At 35.5% G+C, this 20348-nt stretch overlaps 1 protein-coding gene across 4 annotated transcripts in view; it reads right to left on the bottom strand.

Annotated features, from left to right (window-relative positions):
• Nucleotides 1-8307: 8307 nt before the first annotated feature.
• Nucleotides 8308-20348, bottom strand: part of LOC132558037 (transcription factor SOX-13-like) — an 85962-nt gene continuing 73921 nt past the window's right edge. For 3 of the 4 annotated variants that reach the window (XM_060222561.1, XM_060222559.1, XM_060222562.1), the window contains exons 4-9: nucleotides 13755-14293; nucleotides 11855-12053; nucleotides 11485-11655; nucleotides 11245-11350; nucleotides 10800-10942; nucleotides 8308-10525 (exon numbers count right to left, since the gene is read on the bottom strand). In XM_060222561.1, the coding sequence (XP_060078544.1) occupies nucleotides 10260-10525; nucleotides 10800-10942; nucleotides 11245-11350; nucleotides 11485-11655; nucleotides 11855-12053; nucleotides 13755-14293 (1424 nt within the window). In that variant the 3' untranslated portion in view covers nucleotides 8308-10259. The remainder of the gene's footprint in view (nucleotides 10526-10799; nucleotides 10943-11244; nucleotides 11351-11484; nucleotides 11656-11854; nucleotides 12054-13754; nucleotides 14294-20348) is intronic. The other variant, XM_060222560.1, reaches the window with a different exon arrangement.

Raw genomic sequence — 20348 nt, 5'->3', positions numbered from 1 at the left:
AAACCAGGATACACAGCCCTCTGTAATTGACTTTACAGGGAGGTGTATTCAACACTGGACACAGGACTATAATTTCACCACCTCACACATACCAACAATACCCTTTAATACATGCCAATAACACACACCACATCCCTTAGCAGGGGACATTGTAAAAAAACATTAAGATTCCCCCCCCCCCCCCATTTTTTTTTTTTTTTTTTAAACCATACCCACAACACCACATACATACACAAAAACATCTCCTACATAAATACAACATACACTGGGCCGAAACCCAAAGCCAACAGCCAACAACCATTACAAAATCTCTTCCACTCTACCTCCTTCCACCTTTTAATATACAAATCCCTGTTCTAGTAGGGTAGACATGTAGACGATTATACACAGTAATCTACAGTCTCCCGAACGACATCGATTGTATAATAATTCACATTTATTCTCACTAATCCCAAAAATCTACGCTAAACCAATTCCAGCACATTCTTTACATCACCCCATCACATCCACTCTCATAACTGAACTTAATAACACAGTTCCCCACTTTTAAAATCCACTCTAGACCAGCATGACTAACCTTGTCAAATGGTGGCTAGTAATCCCATCTACAAATAACAAACCTACACCAGCTAACAAGCTAAACCTATTTTCCAATTTCCGACTTTCCCATACACTCTCTCCCGCTATCTTCTAAAACTTCTTGTCCTTCGGAAGGGACGTTAAACGGGGTCCGGTGTACATGAGTCACGCCGTGCACGTTAAAGAACCTCTGCTGGTTTTCGAAAAAGAGAAGGCTAACTGCTAGCCGCCACAGAGCATAGGTTTATATTAGGGAAATATAAAGTGAGACTAGAGTAGGACTAGGCGTTTCTGTGACAGTCCAAAATTTCCCCAGTTGTTTTTTTTTTTTTTTTTAGACGTTAGGGTATAGATTTAGTCAGATCTGTCCTCCCCATATTAGACCTGTTTGGTGATTACTAAAAAGCGAAATTGCACACCCTAAAGCCTCGGCCCTACCAGCCCCCTCCCCCTTAGTGTCCTAGGCTCGGTTATAACCGGAACAAGGACGTTAAGCTAAAAAAAAAAAAAAAAAAAGTATCTTCATTAAGACTTTATCGGCAAACTAAATGTTTGTGTTTAGAACTGAATCTTTAGCTACTTTCTTAGTTTTATTTTTGGTTGTGTTGCTATTTCGCAACGGGGTTAGCAGTATCGTATATGACCGTATGATGGCAATGCTATAATTATACAAGTATTATTTGAAGTAAGCGCTTCTTTCAAGAAGTGGATTTATGAACCGATCGCTTTGAAGGACTTCTAGACAACAATAAATCAGTTGGACATTATCATAGTTAACCTTTCGATACAAAATTTACCATTTTTCTTTAAACTTTCTAAATTTGTTTAAAAAATAAGTGTACTCACTCAAATGGAAGGTCACCCGAACAAGATTATAAGTAAAGAACAATTGTTGTTATTTTGCCCTTGGGTTTTGACATTCAGTAGCTTTTGATAGGGATCCATACTAATACCATATTTAAGAGTGGAGCCGTAAATAACATAATGTGTGATATTTGTCTATGTTCAGAGTTTATGCTATTATTAGTAACTTCTAAGATTAAACATATTCTTATCGCAAAAAGTGCCTCTCGCTTATTCTATACATAACCTCCACTGTGCCTCGCCAAGTACATCTGTTGTATAGTAGTTAAATCATGGCATGAAAACATATATATTCTTATTATTTCAAATAATGGCGCTGTCTGATATTTCTTTCCTAGTTTTGATTCAAACATATTTCATTTAACAATTACAATCGGATTAGACACAAGTTATCACAACTTAGAATTGCCTTCTCCGTAGTAATACATGACACTATGTACATGACAGCGATAATAAAACATTAATAAAATATTTGTAAATTAAGAATCAGAATCGAAAGTACGGGAAACGAAATGTTACTTATTGTAGACTTGACCTTAGAATCTTTTACTGTCTTTTGTTTTTTCAGTATGAAAAATATTTTATTTTTCCGCATCAGTGAAATATGGAGAGTCACATAATAGATCACTAACACTAGATTTTCTTTACCAACTAAAAAGAAATTGGGTAAAGAATCGATGTTTTGTTGAATTAAATGATTAAAACTATTGATGGGCGGTTGCTCTCTGACGTTATTTGATATAGCGTCCACAACTTTATAATAGATGGAAAATAAGATTGGAAGGAACTTGATAATATGAATTTAGGAACAATGTAGTTTTTAGCACTTCTCACCTTGTAAGTAGTAAAGTCAGTTAGATAAGACGGAGTTAAGTAATTATGAAGTTCATGCAGAAGAATAAGTCTATTAGTCTTTCTTTTCTCAGTAAGCAGCTCAAGTTGGGATTTTTTATACAAAGAGTTTTTACCAGAAAAAGAAGGCATGCCAGTGTAATAACTCTTACTGCTTCCAGCTGAACGTATTCTAGTTTGTTAACATCTGACGTAGAACAAACTTATATGCTCTAACACAGACAATACAAACACTTTATATATTCTTAACAATGTTTCCTACTTAGCGAAAATTTCAGCCAACGCAACACTGATAACTTTTTCAAATACGATATTTTAATTTCTGAAATAGGTATCGACCACTTTGCATCTGCACAAAATGTTACACCTAAGTGCCTGTGACATTCAACACATCTCAAAATTTCGTTACCAAGCTGTAAGTGTGGAGTGTATCCATAATGAGATAGTAATAACACATTTGTCTTTTAAGGATTATATTTTGTAAGCGAATCGTTCGAACATCGATATCTAAATCTCTATTGAGGTGCATTTCAATATCAAAAGAAGACGAAGAGTACAGTAAAGAAGTATCATCAGAGAAAAGACGAGAAATACTATTCAAGTTATCAACGATATTGTTTATATATATTAAAAACAAAAGTGGCCCTAATACACTTGCTTGTGGAACGCCAGCATCTGTATATCCTATATGTGAAAATTCACATTTAACAATAACCTGTTGTTGCCTATCAGATATGTAGTTTTTCATCCAGTTTAATAAGCATCTTTTATACCGTATGCATTCAATAAACCCTTGTGCCACACCCTGTCAAACGATTTAGACATGTCACAAAATATTAGGCAAGTTGTTGTTTTTTCTTCAGGGGAGCAGCATATATTATGACGTATTTCTATCAATTTGTGGACGGTGGGATGTTGCATCATAAACTCGGACTGTTTCTCATAAAGCAATGAATTATAACGAAAAAAATATTGTATATATGTACTTACAAACAACTGTTTCAAAACCTGAAGATATACAGGATAACAAATAGAACACCCTTAATAGTTTTAACCGAATTTACCTCAGCGAGGGAGTCGTTCAGGTATCAGAAAGTCTCAAAGATCGCTGTAGTAGTTACCTCCCTTTGGCCACACGACAACGTAAAATGAACGACGAAACCGAATAAGACTGACACACCGGACTTGTACAATATCTCGCTTCTTGGAAACAAATGTAGACGTACTTATTTTCAAATTAAGATTATGCATAGCATAAATGATTTAGTAGTTTCGAAATCTCTAATTGGTTCATTTAATAGTATACATATATATGAGAAGTCATGAGAAGGCTTTGGAAAAGCCAGAATATACATATACAACTCCATGCCACTGAGACGAAACCTTCGGTCACGGTATGTAGCGGAGTTATAGAGCCTGGGACACTGGCCAAACTCTGTCATATTGGAGAGGTGACACATTCCTGGAAGCGACAACGGGTTATGGTGGCCCCAGGTAACAGAAATAACCCTTTGTGTTTCGAGTGAATACATGCTAGAGTCGTTCCGTACAGAACTGTTGCTATCATTTGAGGTTCAAGAGGTTTGAGAATGTGATATAACTTAATTGGATTGACCGATATTTGATCTATATAGCAGGTGTCATCAATGAAGCAGAATACCTTCATCTTTCTAGAGCACCAAATCTTGTTATGTTAAACCATGGAGGCGACTGAAAGAGAATTGATCTTGAGAAAAGTAAAAAAAAATCCAGGAGAGGTGCGTTAGCCCAGAGACGTATATATCACGTGATATATACGTCTCTGGTTAGCCCCATTACACAAATTTCTTAATTTTTATATAACTCCTTCTTGTTTCTCATTTGCGTACAACTACACAACAATCAATGATGACAGCCTCACAGAATTTTCTATTTTCCATGAACAAAACTCAAGTAAAGATCCTAACGATTCCCCCCCCCAACCCCCCCATCCCGCCATTTTTTAAACAGTCGATACCCGCCAATATTCCTTTGAACAAATAAAATTGTGACAGATTAACATAAAAATCCCTTATAATGGAGTCATTTTCAAAGCTAAACTATTTCTATTCAACATAATTTTTATTTAAAACCTATTTTTCATTTCTAACTTGTTTCAGCTACTTGAAACATTTAGCTAGTATTTCATTCCGTAACATTAATCTATTTAGGGATGGTTTCAGAACAATTTATATTCCTGAAGAGATTCAATTTTTGATCAGTTGTACCAACCATGATACCCTAAAGTCAAATGTCACATTATATTTGTGATGATGAATTCATTAGTGTGATCAACCAGCCCTTCACAACAAAATCAAGGGTGACAAGGTGTTTTTAAAACATCTTCAGATAAAAAAAAAAGAGTGATTAGTATAAGTTGAAATAACTTGTTTGAAATTGTTATAAAATAAATAGTTTATATATCAATTCTATTATAAAGTATGTATTCAGATTGTTTTCTGTGAATATTTAAAATTAATTTGATCAAATTAAATCCTGATATCAGTTTTTTTTATATTGATCAATGTAAACAAATATCTGGTGATCCAGGCTAGTTGATGACACTGCCTTTATCAACAAGACAAAACAATGTCTGAAATTTGACATTGATATATCTTACTGGGATTGGAATTTAAATGAAACAAACTTTATTTCTATCTTAAAACAATTACAAAATAAGCTAATAGCTTATATTAATCGCTCTTATTGGCCCAAATGGAAGCATTGTGGAGGTCTTACTGTGGGAGGATGCCAAGTAGGGGAAAACCCATGTGGTTGGGTAGGTGACCCCATACCTTTACTTGGAATCGAAGCCGAGATGGCTCGGTGCCTCACCCAGCCAACCAGACAAACTTCATCTCTTCTGTTGGAATATTGCTTGGGTATACTGTATATCTAATCAAGCCACGGACGGACAGACAATGAAAATCAAATATGAAGTCCAATTCATTTGCGATGTAACATGGCATTGGTAAATGAAAATAACTTGCATCATTGTGACCATGATAAGGCTAAAAAGAATAAATCTTTCTTTCCTGTGTCTTATTGAACAAAAATCAGGGACAGTGGGTATTTTTTGTTTTTTTAAATATTATCATTTTAATCATATTTCATTGCTTTTGATACTAACCTCTCTGGTACCAAACATTGATTGTGTATTACGAGATGTTTATCATAGTGAATATTACAATTGGTGTTAGAACATCTGAGCTGTTTGACTTTTAAAAGTGAGTGCTGGAGTGTGAAAAGGAAATGAAAACAAAAATAAACAAAAGTTTGGTCAATATCTGTCAAAGAGTTGTAAAGTTATGACATTCAGAAAAGATGGATATTAGACAGATACTTGCTGAAAGTTCAAGATTTCATCTGTTTTTGTTGTCAGGTTATTGTATTTATCTGTGTCCACTTGGTTTTCCATTTTATTCCATGCAGTGGAGGTTTTTCTTTTTTGTTACACACATATACATGTTCGTGGTAAAAAAATGTAAAAATTTGGTTTTTGTCTCTTTTTTTTTCTATCTGAATTTCAACATTAAGCATTTACAGAAAAGTAGATTCAGACTGGAGATATACATTTGATTGAAGTTGACAACTTCATATATATAAAGCTACACTAACCATAATAACAAAACAGAATTAATATCCCGCTTACTTTGGATGTCATGGCGACCGTCATGTTCCCAGATAGGAGTCGAGCAAAAGATAAGGTAAAACATCGGTTTGTATAAATGAATGTCAAGTTATCGAATGAATTTGCCTCCAACATTGTATATCACAAAATTCAAGAAAACAAAAACATTGTTCTTTTAATAAAACATTTTATTAATTTGTTCTCACAAAGTCAATCAATTTATCAAATCTATAACTTAAACTATAATAAAAAGAAGCCTATTTGTAGATAAATCATTTAGAATTGACAGCAACTAGTAGTCGTGGTCACGACCCAAGTGACACGCCACTGTACCCATAAACCAGGTAATGTGTGGCCACTCTCCTGATAATGTGTCGTCTGGCCACACCTACAAACCAGAAGACATGTTGCCACAACCATTATGTCTTGTGACCACACCCACACCAAAGTAATGGGATGAGACCACAATCTTTTCAGGTGTCATGTGACCACACCCATTGATCATGTGACTGATATCGGAGTGATAACCTAAGTAGTGACTGCTGCAGGTTTCCAACTACTGGTATACATATTACATTGTATAAAAGATTATCAATTTAAACTTTTCTAATACAATAAATTTTCTATATATATATCTATTTGGGTTTTTTGTGTAAATGAAATTGAATTATAACCAAATTCTTAATTTGTCAGATAAAAAAGGGAAAATTTTGATAGAAGTCCTAAACTTTGAAGAAATGAATGACAAATAATTGCTTGGAAATGCAGTCTTAGCTACTATTTTAACTGAGTTTTAATTTAATTTATCATGCCAACTGTGTACAAACAGCTTGTGACAACCTAGTACCAAAAGAGCTGATCACGACAACCATGCAAGTATCTAGGTAGTCATGATAACTGCAGGTTGTCATGATAACCATGAAAACAGCAGAGGAAAGACAAGAAAGCAATAATTACTGGTCATAAGGTCATTACATTTAAACAGGAGAAGTAAAAGTAGGAATTTCATGTCTTTGATGGACAAATTCTCTTAATCTTCTACACCAAATATACTCAACCTGCAATATCTTCCTTCGTTCAAGAATAAATTGCATTTGTCATATCTCATTGTTTCTCATTTTGTTCCCGTGTTTCTCATGACAGGACAATTTGTAGAATAGCAAGGAATTAACAATAATGTTTTTATCTGCTCAGTACGTGGGTCAAAGATAAAAACTTGTCAGGTACAAAATAAACAGGTAACCATGCCATAATAACTATATAACAAATGCTATCCCAGCATTAACAAACGGAGCGGTAAGGTGTGACAAGGACTATTTGTAGCTTCAAACAGTACCGAAGGTTTGCGACAAATCCAAGCCTTGGTCTTGTAATATTCACTGTTTGAAATGTCTATGATAAAAAATACCGTATAAATAATTAAGGTCTACCAGTAAATTTGTTTATGTAGTATATATTTCTATAAACGAGGCAATAAAAATGAGAAGGCAATGACACAGATTATGCGAGGATACATAAGGCGCTACTACAACAAGGGAAAGAGGCATTATATTCTGCCTCGATATCCAACAGCATCAAAGTATATGAGATCAAATTACCATGACAACAGAGTCAACGTCAAGTGGGACAAAAAGTAATGAGGGTACCATGGCAACTACTGTAACATAAATGCACCATTTTATTTATATCTGTACAATGGCAGTTGTGTCAGGTCATAAACATACAAAATTTCAGTATTTAAAACATTTCTGTCATTAAGACCCATGATATCCCAATAGGTTTGTATTTTAACAAGTAAAAACTGAAACTGAAGTGAAGTATTTAAATGAACATTGAACCACCATATGCATGAAGATATATCCTTTTGTTCAACACTTGATAGCACTACCTTTTCGGTGAACTGCATTGTTGTCAAAAGACTAGCTATAATAATAAGACAGAGGGAGACACACATGCAATTTTAACCAGTGAAAAAAATAATCATTTTATGGGATGGAAATGATGTGAACATAACATGATATGGTTTTAATCATAAACATTGAAATAAAATTTGTATTTAAGTCTGCATGATTTGATGAAATTATAAATATTCAATGAACCATAGGTTTGAATATGATTTTGAAATTTATTTAAAGACTTAAGGGGAGATAACTTGCAAAATGTGCAGCTCATCATTATCATTATCAAGGGACAAAGAATTTTGCAGTAGTTGACAGATGGATTTCACAAAGTTTGTGTTTGATCAGATAAGGCATATTTCTTTTCTTAAGTAGATAAAAATGAATGTATATATAAGTAAAATAAAAAAAAAGTACATTGTCAATTTCAACTTAACTACAAGTATAATAAATTGTATTTGACTTCTACATATTCACATGATTTATATAATTAATATTTTTTGTAAAATAACAAGAAACAAAAAAATAACTGACAGACTACATACATTCACAGACATGTAACTAGTGACAAGAGATAACAATACGGGAAACCTCTGTACATCACATTTGTGCTGGTGATGTAGCTTAACACGATCCTTAAAACCGATACCACAAGCAGAGTTCAGCAGTAGTACTAATTTTTTAAAAATTACCTTTTTCTTCTAAATGTAAAATAATTAACATGTGACAACACAAAAAAATTTATATGAAAATCAAATTTTTAAAATTTTCTAATCAATTATGAAAAGAGAGGTATGTTTGAAATAATTCTAAAGGTATAAAGCCATTGTATTTTTCGATGCAACTTCCACAATTTTAGTTTAAATTTTGGTATTTCATTGGCCAAAACAGTTTTTCAGTGATATCTGTTTTAAAGTTTCTGACACATTTAACTTAAAAAGAATCAGTACAAGGAATATTGTTTATAACAATCAGCGATGTTTCATTGCTGAAAAGCAGTTACTGTTTTCAGAGGAAAACACCACCTTGCCTACATATAGGTGTTTAGGAAGCTACAGGTCGGTATTTGGAGGGAAAGCACCACAGTGCCTATGTAATGAATGTGCCCTAGAAAGCCACAACTTGGAACTCTATGGGAAGCTTCATCTTGTCAAAGAGGATAGCAGCTTCTTACACAGTGAGTAGTACCACATTGCCTAATAAGGTGTCCCAGGGTGCAACAGTTCTTCCCAAGGTTGTAACATTTAAAACAATAACAATTAACAAAATATCATCAAGTCATACTAAGAAAAAAAAAAAAAATAGAGACAAAAAAAAAAAAAAACCTTCTGGATGATATATTAGTAGATCTTGGACCCAGTATTGGATAGTTACATTGATGCGATTGATGGAAAACCTCCACCAATCATGTAGAAGTATGCAATATATAAGTTAAAACTGATTATGATTGGTTAGGCAGTGGAACGAAATGAACCAGTGATGTGTGGTCCTGTCTACCATTAAACATATATACTACAGTCACATACATAAACTATACAGAGTGTTAAGTCCCGTCTGTGGACATCGTCATGGCCATGAAAATACATATTTATAAGCGACGAGTATATATATATATATATATATATGTAATATATATTGCTATTTTGACTGGCTGGATGGATGTTATGGTGGCTTCTCAAGCATTATCACAACTAACATAGTCACCTCGCATACACAACCTGTCTCTCTATACAAAACCCATCCCACTGCACCTTCCCTGAAATCTAACCCTACCCGTCCCTTAAATCTACCAGCATATCCCACTTTACCAATCTCACAAATCTATATTTAACAGCTTCCCCCCACCCACCAACAAACATCACTAGACAGACATCCTACTATCCGTAACAACACACATCTATTATAAATCTACAGACCATCTAGCACCATGTCACTATGGCAACACCACTCTGCACTATGTATGCAAACATTTGTCTGACCCAGAATTAGTAAAGTCAAACGTTTGTCAGACTCAGAACCACTAAATAAAAAGTTAAGCATATATATATATGTCTGACTCGTACTTCACGAAATGTCTGTTTGACTCACAATAAGGGTTGTGTCTCTTGGCAAGGTGTATTTGGAATGTCCGTTACATTTGTTTTGTGCAGCCCACCAGTAATAACAGTGTCAGATGGTATTGGATGGCCTTGTTCTATTGGATTTTGATGAAGAGGACTCTATAATAACACTATAAGGTGTCACATTTGATCACTACATACAAGGATTACACAGATCGAGGCCCCTTCCATTAAGAATCACAAAAATCTTTCGTTCTCATAAATACAAGTTCACCAGCATCTAAGTTCTTGTATGATATCTCACGTTCACCGTGCTGCCATTTATGTCTGTAGAAGGAAATGATGATACATTGGAAGCTATGATGTTGTTGCCGTGGCAGCAATGGGATGAGAGTTGAGTCCTGGTCTGAAAGGTGTCGAGCTACCCGGCGCTAGCGACATGGGCGTGTCAAGGCTGACGTCAGACAGATGTTCCATAGTATCACTGTAGTCATCATTGTCACTACTGTCCCCCTCGGGAACTAACTCCCCTAACATTCCGTGTTCCATTCGGGATCCAACCACACCATCAGTTCCAGCTAACTTTTGCTCCCCCTCGAAACCAGCATTGGGTGACTGCTCTCCTACAAACGATTAAATTTAGTATTAGGCAGGTAACTAATAATCATTTCATGATATCAACATTTTTAAAATGGTTCTTTCACATATTTACATAAAAAGATAATCAAATAAATGCTCTACTTCCTGTTGTTAACACTATACCTGGAGACCAGACTTGTGTAGATGAGAAGTTGAATATTAAATGATTACCCAAGATTTTCCAATTTCCAAAAAAGGCATATTAAAAAGACAAATCTTGCTGAAACTATACAAGCCCCCTAAACACCAAATATGTACCTAAGAGTCCTTCCACATAGGTGGTGCCCGAATCCCCGTACCAAACTCGACGTATATCCTGTCGCCGTGACCGCATCAAAGATTTGTACTCCGAAATCCTTAACTTCTTACCATCAACTATACAGGTACGTTTTGGACGGGGTCTGTGGAGAAATGAGATCATTAGACATAATTTTATGGCCAAATTACAGACAACAGGTTCTGTTTACAGACCAAAATATAGGGTTTCACTCACATTAAACCAAATGTGTGATGAAAATATCTTTGTGCCTAAGTGTTTCAAAATTTTATCCCACAGAATTGTCCGTCAAGAGAGATAACACTGGGGTCTATCTGGATATTTGTTAAAGTGTTATTTTTATTTCTTTCAATCTTATCACGTTTCTGAATTCCACCATTTATGAAATAAACAAGATAAATTCGACATGCCAGATGGTTTCTTTACCTGTATCGGTAGTCTGGATGTTTCTCCATGTGAAGTTTACTGAGACGAGACTGTTCTTCATAAAACGGTTGTTTTTCTGCATTGGTCATTGCCTTCCATTTAGCTCCTACAATAGTAAACAAGAAGGTCAGTTTCAATGCAAACATAATGAAATACAATTATCTATGGAAACAGGTTACCAGTATGTACAGATATTGTTTCAGGACAAGTCCCAACGTCACTACCATTCACAAGACTCACCTAGGATTTTGCTAATGTTTGAGTTGTGCATGTCAGGACATGCCTTGAGGATCTTCCTACGTTCCTCACGAGCCCAAACCATAAAGGCATTCATTGGTCGTTTGATGTGTGGTCGAGATGGGTCATTTTTCTCCTTGTTGGAACGAATTATCTTTGCACCAAACATCTTACCTGTAATTAATCAAGAGAAACAGTTATTTCTACATCAATTAAATCTAAAAAAACAAATTAAAATGAAAATCGCTATTTTCTAAGTTAAATGTACCATTTAAACACCAAAAATGAATATTGAATTTTAATTTCAAAACATCACTGGCTTATTTATAACGTGACTCAGTATTTGGTAAAGTACCAAAGACAGCACAATTACTTTGTAAGTGTTGGACATAAGCACCGTTGCTAGGGGAGTCTTCAGGGGAATTATCTGCTCGTCCCTTGATGCTTGGGTTAACCTGAGGGAGCTGAGGGAAGGCGGCACCGGTGTACAGGGGTAGATGCAGGCCCGGAAATACTGGTCCACTCACACTGTGTTGTAACTGACGTGCCAAAACCTCCTGTACCAGGCTCTCCTGTCAACACACAAGTGGTCAGGTTACAATGAGATGACTAATTAGTTTCATAATATCAACATTAATTGTGACATCATACACACATTTTTTTCGCTATAGTAAAGTATAAACAAATATATAATATAGCTAGCTCTGTAATGCAGTTTATAACTAACATAAAATGTATTGAAAAGTACCATGTTTTGAAGTCTATTTTAAGCAGATCATTTTATTCAAAACAATCTAGCCAGAGTTACTCCCCTTAGACTGATAAATCTCCACATTAACTTGTATATTACTATTTTTTATACGATTAGTTTTGCATAGATAAAATTGCACTATAGCAGTGGTTATGCGTTTAAAACTTCCAATCTGATGCACCCAAGCCCAGTAAATGTTTGGATTTTCTTCGAAGACTTGCTAACACAACAATTATCTTACAACAATCTCCCAACTGTCAGGGCTCTTCAACACACCCCTTCAAGAGCCACTTCCTGTAACCATGGCGATGCTAGACCAAGATATCTTAAGAAATTTGGAGTTGATTTCAAATCGTAGGCTACCACATTTATAAAGGGAATCAGGAAGATCAGACATGTACAGCGTTTTTATCTCAAACCAAGATTTTGGTGAATCTTAATTTCATGTTAAATGGTCGACATATCATATCAGCTTGTACAAGTTCATTATGTGGATGAAAAGATAGTAATTATTTTAATGATAATGCCTAGAGGTCTTGCTAGTCTGTGTCAGGAAGGCTCTTTACCATATCATGTTTATAGATTCCCTTAGTCTGTGTCACGAGGGCTCTTTACCACATCATGCCGAAACTATACCCAGTATTCATAAAATAGGCCATGATTTTTCCAAAGATACCAAAACTGTTGAATATCAAATTTCCAGTTATCAAAGAGAGTATGCATAAAGAAGGAGATTTATATTTTTGACTGACTTGGTTTTTACAGCTACACTCAGAGTTGAGATGACTTTACATAAACGAGCTTTATATATAAAGATTTGCCTCTGTTTATCCCATTTCCTGTACCACTGCACACAGCATTGTTCAAAGATGTAGTAATCTTGTCTCATTTGGACCTCCCCAATGGCTGGGCAAAATAAATGTGTTTTGTGTCCATTGTTTCGACACAATTTTTTTCTCTCTGAAATAATCTTTTTCGTTTCACTTCAACCGTACTACCATTTACCGGTATAACAACCCAGCTTTTTATTCCTGGGTTTCAGCTCTTGATGTACACATCTTTCTACCTCCCCCTCCCTGAACCCCGGAATGTATCAAAGCTAATTTAAATGATGTCTTTAACAATAATGTTTGTTTCAGACATTAAAAACATCACCAATTGTTTTGTTGATTTATGAGGCCTACGAAAATTACAATGCATGACAAATTACTTACAAATCAAAGACATGAATTCTTCCCTAACAGTTTTGAGAGGAAGTTTTTTTTTAATGTTGTCTGTAATGTGGCATATAGAATTATTCAATTTTAGACCAGGGCTATGGAACAGACACGATCATCAAAGGCTTAACTTTGTGATCTTTCAGATAATGGAGATTTTAAAAAAGAAATTACTCACTGAATAGCAAAAAGAATTAACATCGGTGTTGAAACTTTTGAAAATATTTTGATTACAAGGTTACAATTCATTTCATCCTTGTCCAATTGTACAATATTAACCTGACACAAGGTTACAAAGTATTTACCTTCTCTAGGTCGGAATGTGACTTTCCATTGAGGAGCGGAGAGTGGGCGGACAAACTGTTGAGGACTGCAGACACAGGAAGATGATTTGTCATCATGTAAGGACTGGTCACATACTGGGGCAGGCCAAAGGGTGACCGTGTCTGCATAAATGACGTTGCTGTGTCTGTAGGTGGCGTTGATGTAGCTGTCTGGCGCCTATGGTTACTATGAGCTGGTGGAGGTGTCACTATTGGTTCCGGATGTGCTCCATGCCCAATACCATACCCATTGTCCATATGCTCTAACTTAAACTCAGCCTTGGGTTTTGTGAGATTCAGTGGGATTTCCTGACCAGTGGGTACAGCATGATGTTCGGTCCAAGCCTGGGCGGGGCTGGCATTATGAGGACTGCGTTGTCGTGGTGATGCCTGGGAGTGTGGGGATGCATGGTATGGAGAGGCAGCCATTGGAGGAGACACAGACATTCTCTTCATTGTATCCATGGTTATAGGAGATGAACTTTTCGATGAAGCATATGATGAATTTGCGGATGATTGAACTGAAAAACATAAAAAGAAAAAATTTTGATTAGCTGTTTATTCATGTGATTTTGTTCTAGGCACCATTTTATACTGGAATTTTATATTTGTTAACTTTCTCTTTAGGTTCATCTACAACACAAAACATGTACATTTACTGTACAAATCCTTCAAGGTATAAAAAATTAATTGTTTTGTAATCGAGAATTGTTTTTTCTTCTCCCTGCCACAATCAGAAGGGAGCAGGAGGCCAGTCTGACTACACAGAAGTGAGAAGGAAGTGACAGATCTATCGCCTGCTATCTATAGCCAATGTGTGGTCCAGCCACCCCACACAAGTGCCCACTTCTAACAATATCATTGATCACTACACAAATTGGGGCTGATATGCAAACATGCCTGAAAAGTTTCAGAAATGGAACAGGATTTATTCCTTTATGGGTTTTCATCTGTATAAATCTAGACAGGTAAAGGGCTGCCATATATAGACAGATATATATTTAGAGGCAACTCCTGTGTAGGAAGGCAAATTCAACTCTTTGTGTAGAAAGGTGGGGCCAACTAATGTTTGGAAAGGTGGGGCCAGCTCCTGTGTGGGAATGTGGAGCCATATCCTGTGTAGGAAGGTGGACCCAGCTCCTGTATGGGAAGGTGGAGTCAGCTCCTGTGTGGGAAGGTGAAGCCATCTCCTGTGTGGGAATGTGGAGTCAGCTCCTTTGTGGGAAGGTGGAGCCAGCTCCTGTGTGGGAAGGTGCAGATAAGTGGTGGTTTATCAACTCGTGATCTCTATAGCCACTCGGCCAACCAATAAAAACGAAAAAACAAATGTAATTGTTTCCTGTCTCTAATGACCACTGATCAATTCAAACTGGTAGATTGTGTCTATAAACAAACACCATCAACAATCTCTCCTTGCCATTCTCACAGTTACTGCTTATTTTGTTCCACACTTACTGTGTCTCCTGTCCCTTGACCCCTGTCTAGCAGACATCACTGAAGTGCCAAGGTTATCACTAACAATTTAGTTTGCCCTAGGACCAGAGTAAACAGGGTCTGCCAGAGTAGGGGCCATGTTTACAGAGGCTGACTAGGCTGTCAGTACAGAAACCAAAACTGACACTTTATAATATAATGTAAACAGACTGCTTCAACAAATGGATCCTGTCCCCCAGTCCCTGTGCTCAGTCGGAGCTGACCTTTGACACACCTATAAATAGCCACATGTCTCCTAGAATCAGCATTGCTAGTCTTGAGATATTGTAACCATTTAATTTTCATTTGAACCCGTCTTACAAGTCCTATGATTTATTGACAAAATGTCTCTTTGGTGAAGAAGAAAATTACTTTTCCCCATCGCTGTTATTGTATATTGTTTTTCAACTTTTGTTTTTGATATCAATCAATTTCTCCAGGTTTCATTTTTTGTCTGTCCTGTAAATGTAAAAATAATAAATGAAAATACATGAACACTGGGGCAAATTCTGGAGTTGTGAGTCCTTATCTAAGGATTGGAAAAAAAACTAATGGTAGTTGTCTTCTACCGAGGCCCGACACATCGTTTGTTAGTGGATAAAAATGCCATCTAATATTTATCATTGGCAGGAGGATGTGATTGACTCAACCTCAGAAGCCGGTATTGGAAGCTACATTTTTCAGATGTGTCAGCGCTTTCTTTGTTTGCCATCACTCATTGTGGCTGCCTGGGCTGGTATCGCCACCATCCATCTTGTTGTCGTGGCGATAAGGCCACCAGAGTGTGAGGAATTATGATGGACATTATCACACTGGCACTGATCACTGATTGACATAATTACATTCTCCAACAAAAAAATGACAAGATTTCGTCTCCATTTATCAACAAATTGGATCCCTCAAGTTTTGGTGGGAGCACTTTCTTCAAAAGAGTCGCTTTAAGATGAGCTGGACAGGATCAACCTTTGTAGTCCTAGTTACTCTTTCAATGCCTTGTCATGTTTAAAAAGATTATCTTTCTTCCTTGTGAAATCATACATGAACGTTTAAAGGCAAAATCTATGCCTGCAAAACCTGAATTGAAGATTAAAACACTTTGATAAGCATGTGCAAACCAAATCCACATCCGTTTCATCTTTGTCCATTAAGCTACAGAATATTTTACAATACCTTAATATTCATTACAAATATAGACAAATTCCATTGTTTGGTAGCTTAAGCCATTTATCAATGAATTAATTACAATCTATAATAGAAGTGAACATCGCATTTGATTAAAAATAAATGAGAAAAAAAATGTAACATATCCTTGTGGAGTATTGAGGAGAGTCTAGAAGCAGTTGATCTTGATCGATTAGAGGCTTGAATGACATAGCCGAGTACAACCAAGATGACACCGAGTTATCACAGTTCTGACAGTTGTGTGTGGCGGGTGCCTTCTCTGCGATAATTTAAATCAATTTGGAGCGGCAATTATGACAGTGTGTCAGTATCTATTATACTAAGTCATGTTGTGGTGATTGATCAGGGCATTGTCAGCCCTTTCTTCTGATCCCCACTTACATCCCCTATCATACCGTCCTCATCTCCTCACTGTCACTGAAGTGCTGCTCATATACAGAACAATGTAGTATCTGATACTTAATAGGGCAGAAAGCTGATTAAAATACAAAGTCAGTCGGAGAAAACAATCTTCGGCAATGAAATATACAACACACAATGATGCTGTGAAATGTTTTCACAGAAACTATGAAAAAATGAATAAATGATCATAAAACAGAGTAAATAAGGTGTCCCATTTTCTTTTATTTAAAAGTTAAAGAAAAAAAGAGAAATTATGTCTATGAGAGAAAATGTGTTCCCTGCATTCAAAAATTTATTTCCCATGAAACCTGAAGTAATATGATCTGTGAGCGTCTATGACAATGAAACCTATTGGTTTTTGTATATAGAATTACTATCAAACCTCTACAGTACATGAAATTTACATTAAGTTATGCTTTGGTTTTGGTATTTTGGGGGGATTTGGATTCCTACGATTCCAGTCCTGATTGTATCGGGAGACTTTCCTCAGTAACGGGGCAACCATGTTTTATCCTGGCCTGACATGTTTAGTAAACATAGTCTCCGTGGCGATGGGGCTGGAACAAAGCACATCCTGTTATTCCAGTATGGTCCATTTCTTTCAACCAAACTCATTATGTTGAACTTCTTTACAAACGTTCTAATTCTCTTTTGTTTCCTCTGTCTGTATACATACCAAGCCAGCTCACCAGCTCAACATTCCTTTATAGTTTGGTAGAGTTTTTGTGAAACTCTTCATTTCATCACCCATGACCCTTGAACCATAAAAAATTCTCCAAAATAATATAACACAGACATCTGTGTAAAAATGACTATAACAACACATCTGTGATTTTTGTTGAATTCAATATACCAATGTTTCTTAAATTTTAAGAGCAAATAACTGTATTTCCCATACAGCTGTTAGATCATGATTAATGACATCCATTGTTGGATATCACTGGACAAAAGATCAGCCATGTTTGTGTGAGGAAGTGAAGACCTATCTGATGGCAGTTTACAAAGATAGATTAAGGGTCAGTTATGAGGGGGAGACACCCTTGGGGCTCACTAATGACCAGATAATGGTGCTATAAACATCATGTCACCACAATCTCTCCCATCATCACCCCCAACAGTAGCAAGTATTGTGTTTCTCTTCACCAGGGATGACTTAGTTTACAGGATTTCTCCTGGAATGATGAATTCAAATGGAAATAATATGATTTTTATCAATTAACTTATTTTTCAAATTCATCTCTATCTTGTTTGGTTTTAGGCAAAAGTTAAGTCAAAATTAAAGATAAGAAAGATAAATTCCAAAACTTAAGAGTTTTCAGTTATCTCCAATCCTATCCCCCCTATATGTATATGCAATAATATCTGAATCTCCTACATTTCTGTTAATATAGTGCTAATGTTGGTGCTCTCTGTCTTCAATAATCATTATACAACCCTGAAACACAACTGCTATCAGGTCTGCTAATTAGCGTCATTTGTATATTACAGAAGTCAGGATGCCACGTTTTTATAGCAGTATATAGCTTGCTAAAGTGACAGCAATACCCAATCTTTACGATTTCTGTGATTTTTGTTCGTATCAGCTTCACCTTGATGGTGGGGTTCCATCCCATTTCATACAGATTTATGAGACGAAACGATAAGAAACATAAGATTTTGAAATACAAAAAGATGTTTTTAGACTAACAATAATGACCATGGTTGGCAGTCCTGCCCTCCACACAGATGTCTTTTATCAGCACAGCTTCCTGTGGACTTCTTTTTGTGCTTTTTTCCATTAAAGCATTTTGACAGTCCAGTGGATTGGGAGGACTATGTTACCAATAAACGAAGCTAAATCACCAAGCTTTTATAGTTCACCGGAACATTCAGGGGACATAACTCCTCCACACATTTATGGGGACAATAAGAGAAAAACAAACTTTTGATAGTTCAGATATTTTTACCCTTTATAGTGTTTTTATCATTATCAACGAGTTTTCATATTGATACGTATCAGTTCTATTTCCATGACAAAAAATAAAACTACCATAAGATGTCCATCTGCCCATTTTTATTTTCTAAGGTTTAATAATTTTTAAATTAAAATTGTTAAGAAAATAAAGGTGATATATTAGAAAAGCGAACATTTTGAATTTTCATATTTCAAGTATTTAATGTGATTGTGTATATCAAAAAACACTTCAAAATGTGAAAACCAGTTCAGAAGCCAAAGAAGAACTTTTTTTATACTTTACGACATTACATATATACACATATATAAAAACGTGTAACAGGTGAAGCTTGGAACATGAAAGAATAAATTTTTTGTATATGAAATAGCCACCTTTGAACAAATGAGAAATGAGAGAGAAAAAAGCAATGTCAGAAAATAACACTGTAAAAACAGTTTTTTGTAATTTTGGCTTTAGAGCCTTATCAAGACTCTTCATGTTTATGCTGGCTTTTTCTGTTTTACAGATAAAAGTCAACGCTTCATATCCACAAACGGACAGTTGGCAAAATAATGTGTAGGGGCGTTAAGTTTTGATATACATTTTCTTATGAGTACAACTTGTACATTGGAACCCCCCAGAAGGTAGACACAAGACGGCTCACAGCTGTTTTCACACACCAAAGTCTATGTCTTTTCTCTTTTCTGCTTTTATTTTCCGCACTTTTATGAATATTCTTCTCAAAAATTCATTTTACAATAGAGAATTTTCTGGAAATCTTTGTTTAACGAGTATAATCATCAAAATATTTATTTCAACCATTCTGTTCATCAAGGAAAGTCTAACTATTAGGAACTCTTTTTTAATTAGAAACAGGCAAACGCCACAAAAAAAATTATAATATATCCATGATGCTGTCAATTTCAGTTACTGAGGAAACAAAAGACACATTAATATATAAATTAAGTTTCCTTCAATTCACCCTCATGTCAAATTAAACAATTAAGAGAAAAGCACTCACAATTTGATTACATTAATTGACTGGAAACAGATTTGTGAACTTAAATAGCTTCAGTTCTATAATTAGAAACCTCCAGCTGTATGTCAAACATAATACAATTATTTAATGATACAAGGGAAGATTACATATTTGTTTTTTCTCGAACAGAATTATTAAATCATTACTACTGAAAATACTAGTTTTACTGTTTACACCAACTACAGGCTGTCAATTAAGGCTCAGAAACCAATTGTTATTAAGTAATTCTACCCATCACAGTTACCTAGATTATCAAATGAAGATTTGGAATAACATTTCACATTGTCTTGCCCTAAATTCTTCCAATTCTGATTTTGTTTGTCTCTTTTTTATCATTATTTGTTTTTATTGTTTAGCTTCCAAATGAATTTTTTTCTGGATGTGTCAAAAATTTAAAGCCTGCATTATTATCTCCGTGTTGAAAGCTGACAGATAGTATCTGTCCATCATACAGTGCATACAGGTCTACAGCACTCATCAATTGTTGTAAACATGCATTCTCTCAAGGAGAAAATTATCAATTATGGAACAGTAAATAGAAGAATA

This window comes from Ylistrum balloti, unplaced genomic scaffold (genome assembly GCF_031769215.1).
Source record: "Ylistrum balloti isolate Yb309-2 unplaced genomic scaffold, AGI_CSIRO_Ybal_v1 Utg370746, whole genome shotgun sequence".
Taxonomy (NCBI): Eukaryota; Metazoa; Mollusca; class Bivalvia; order Pectinida; family Pectinidae; genus Ylistrum; species Ylistrum balloti.
Note: the sequence above shows the minus strand (reverse complement) of the source record. Positions and strands in the feature narration are given on the sequence as shown.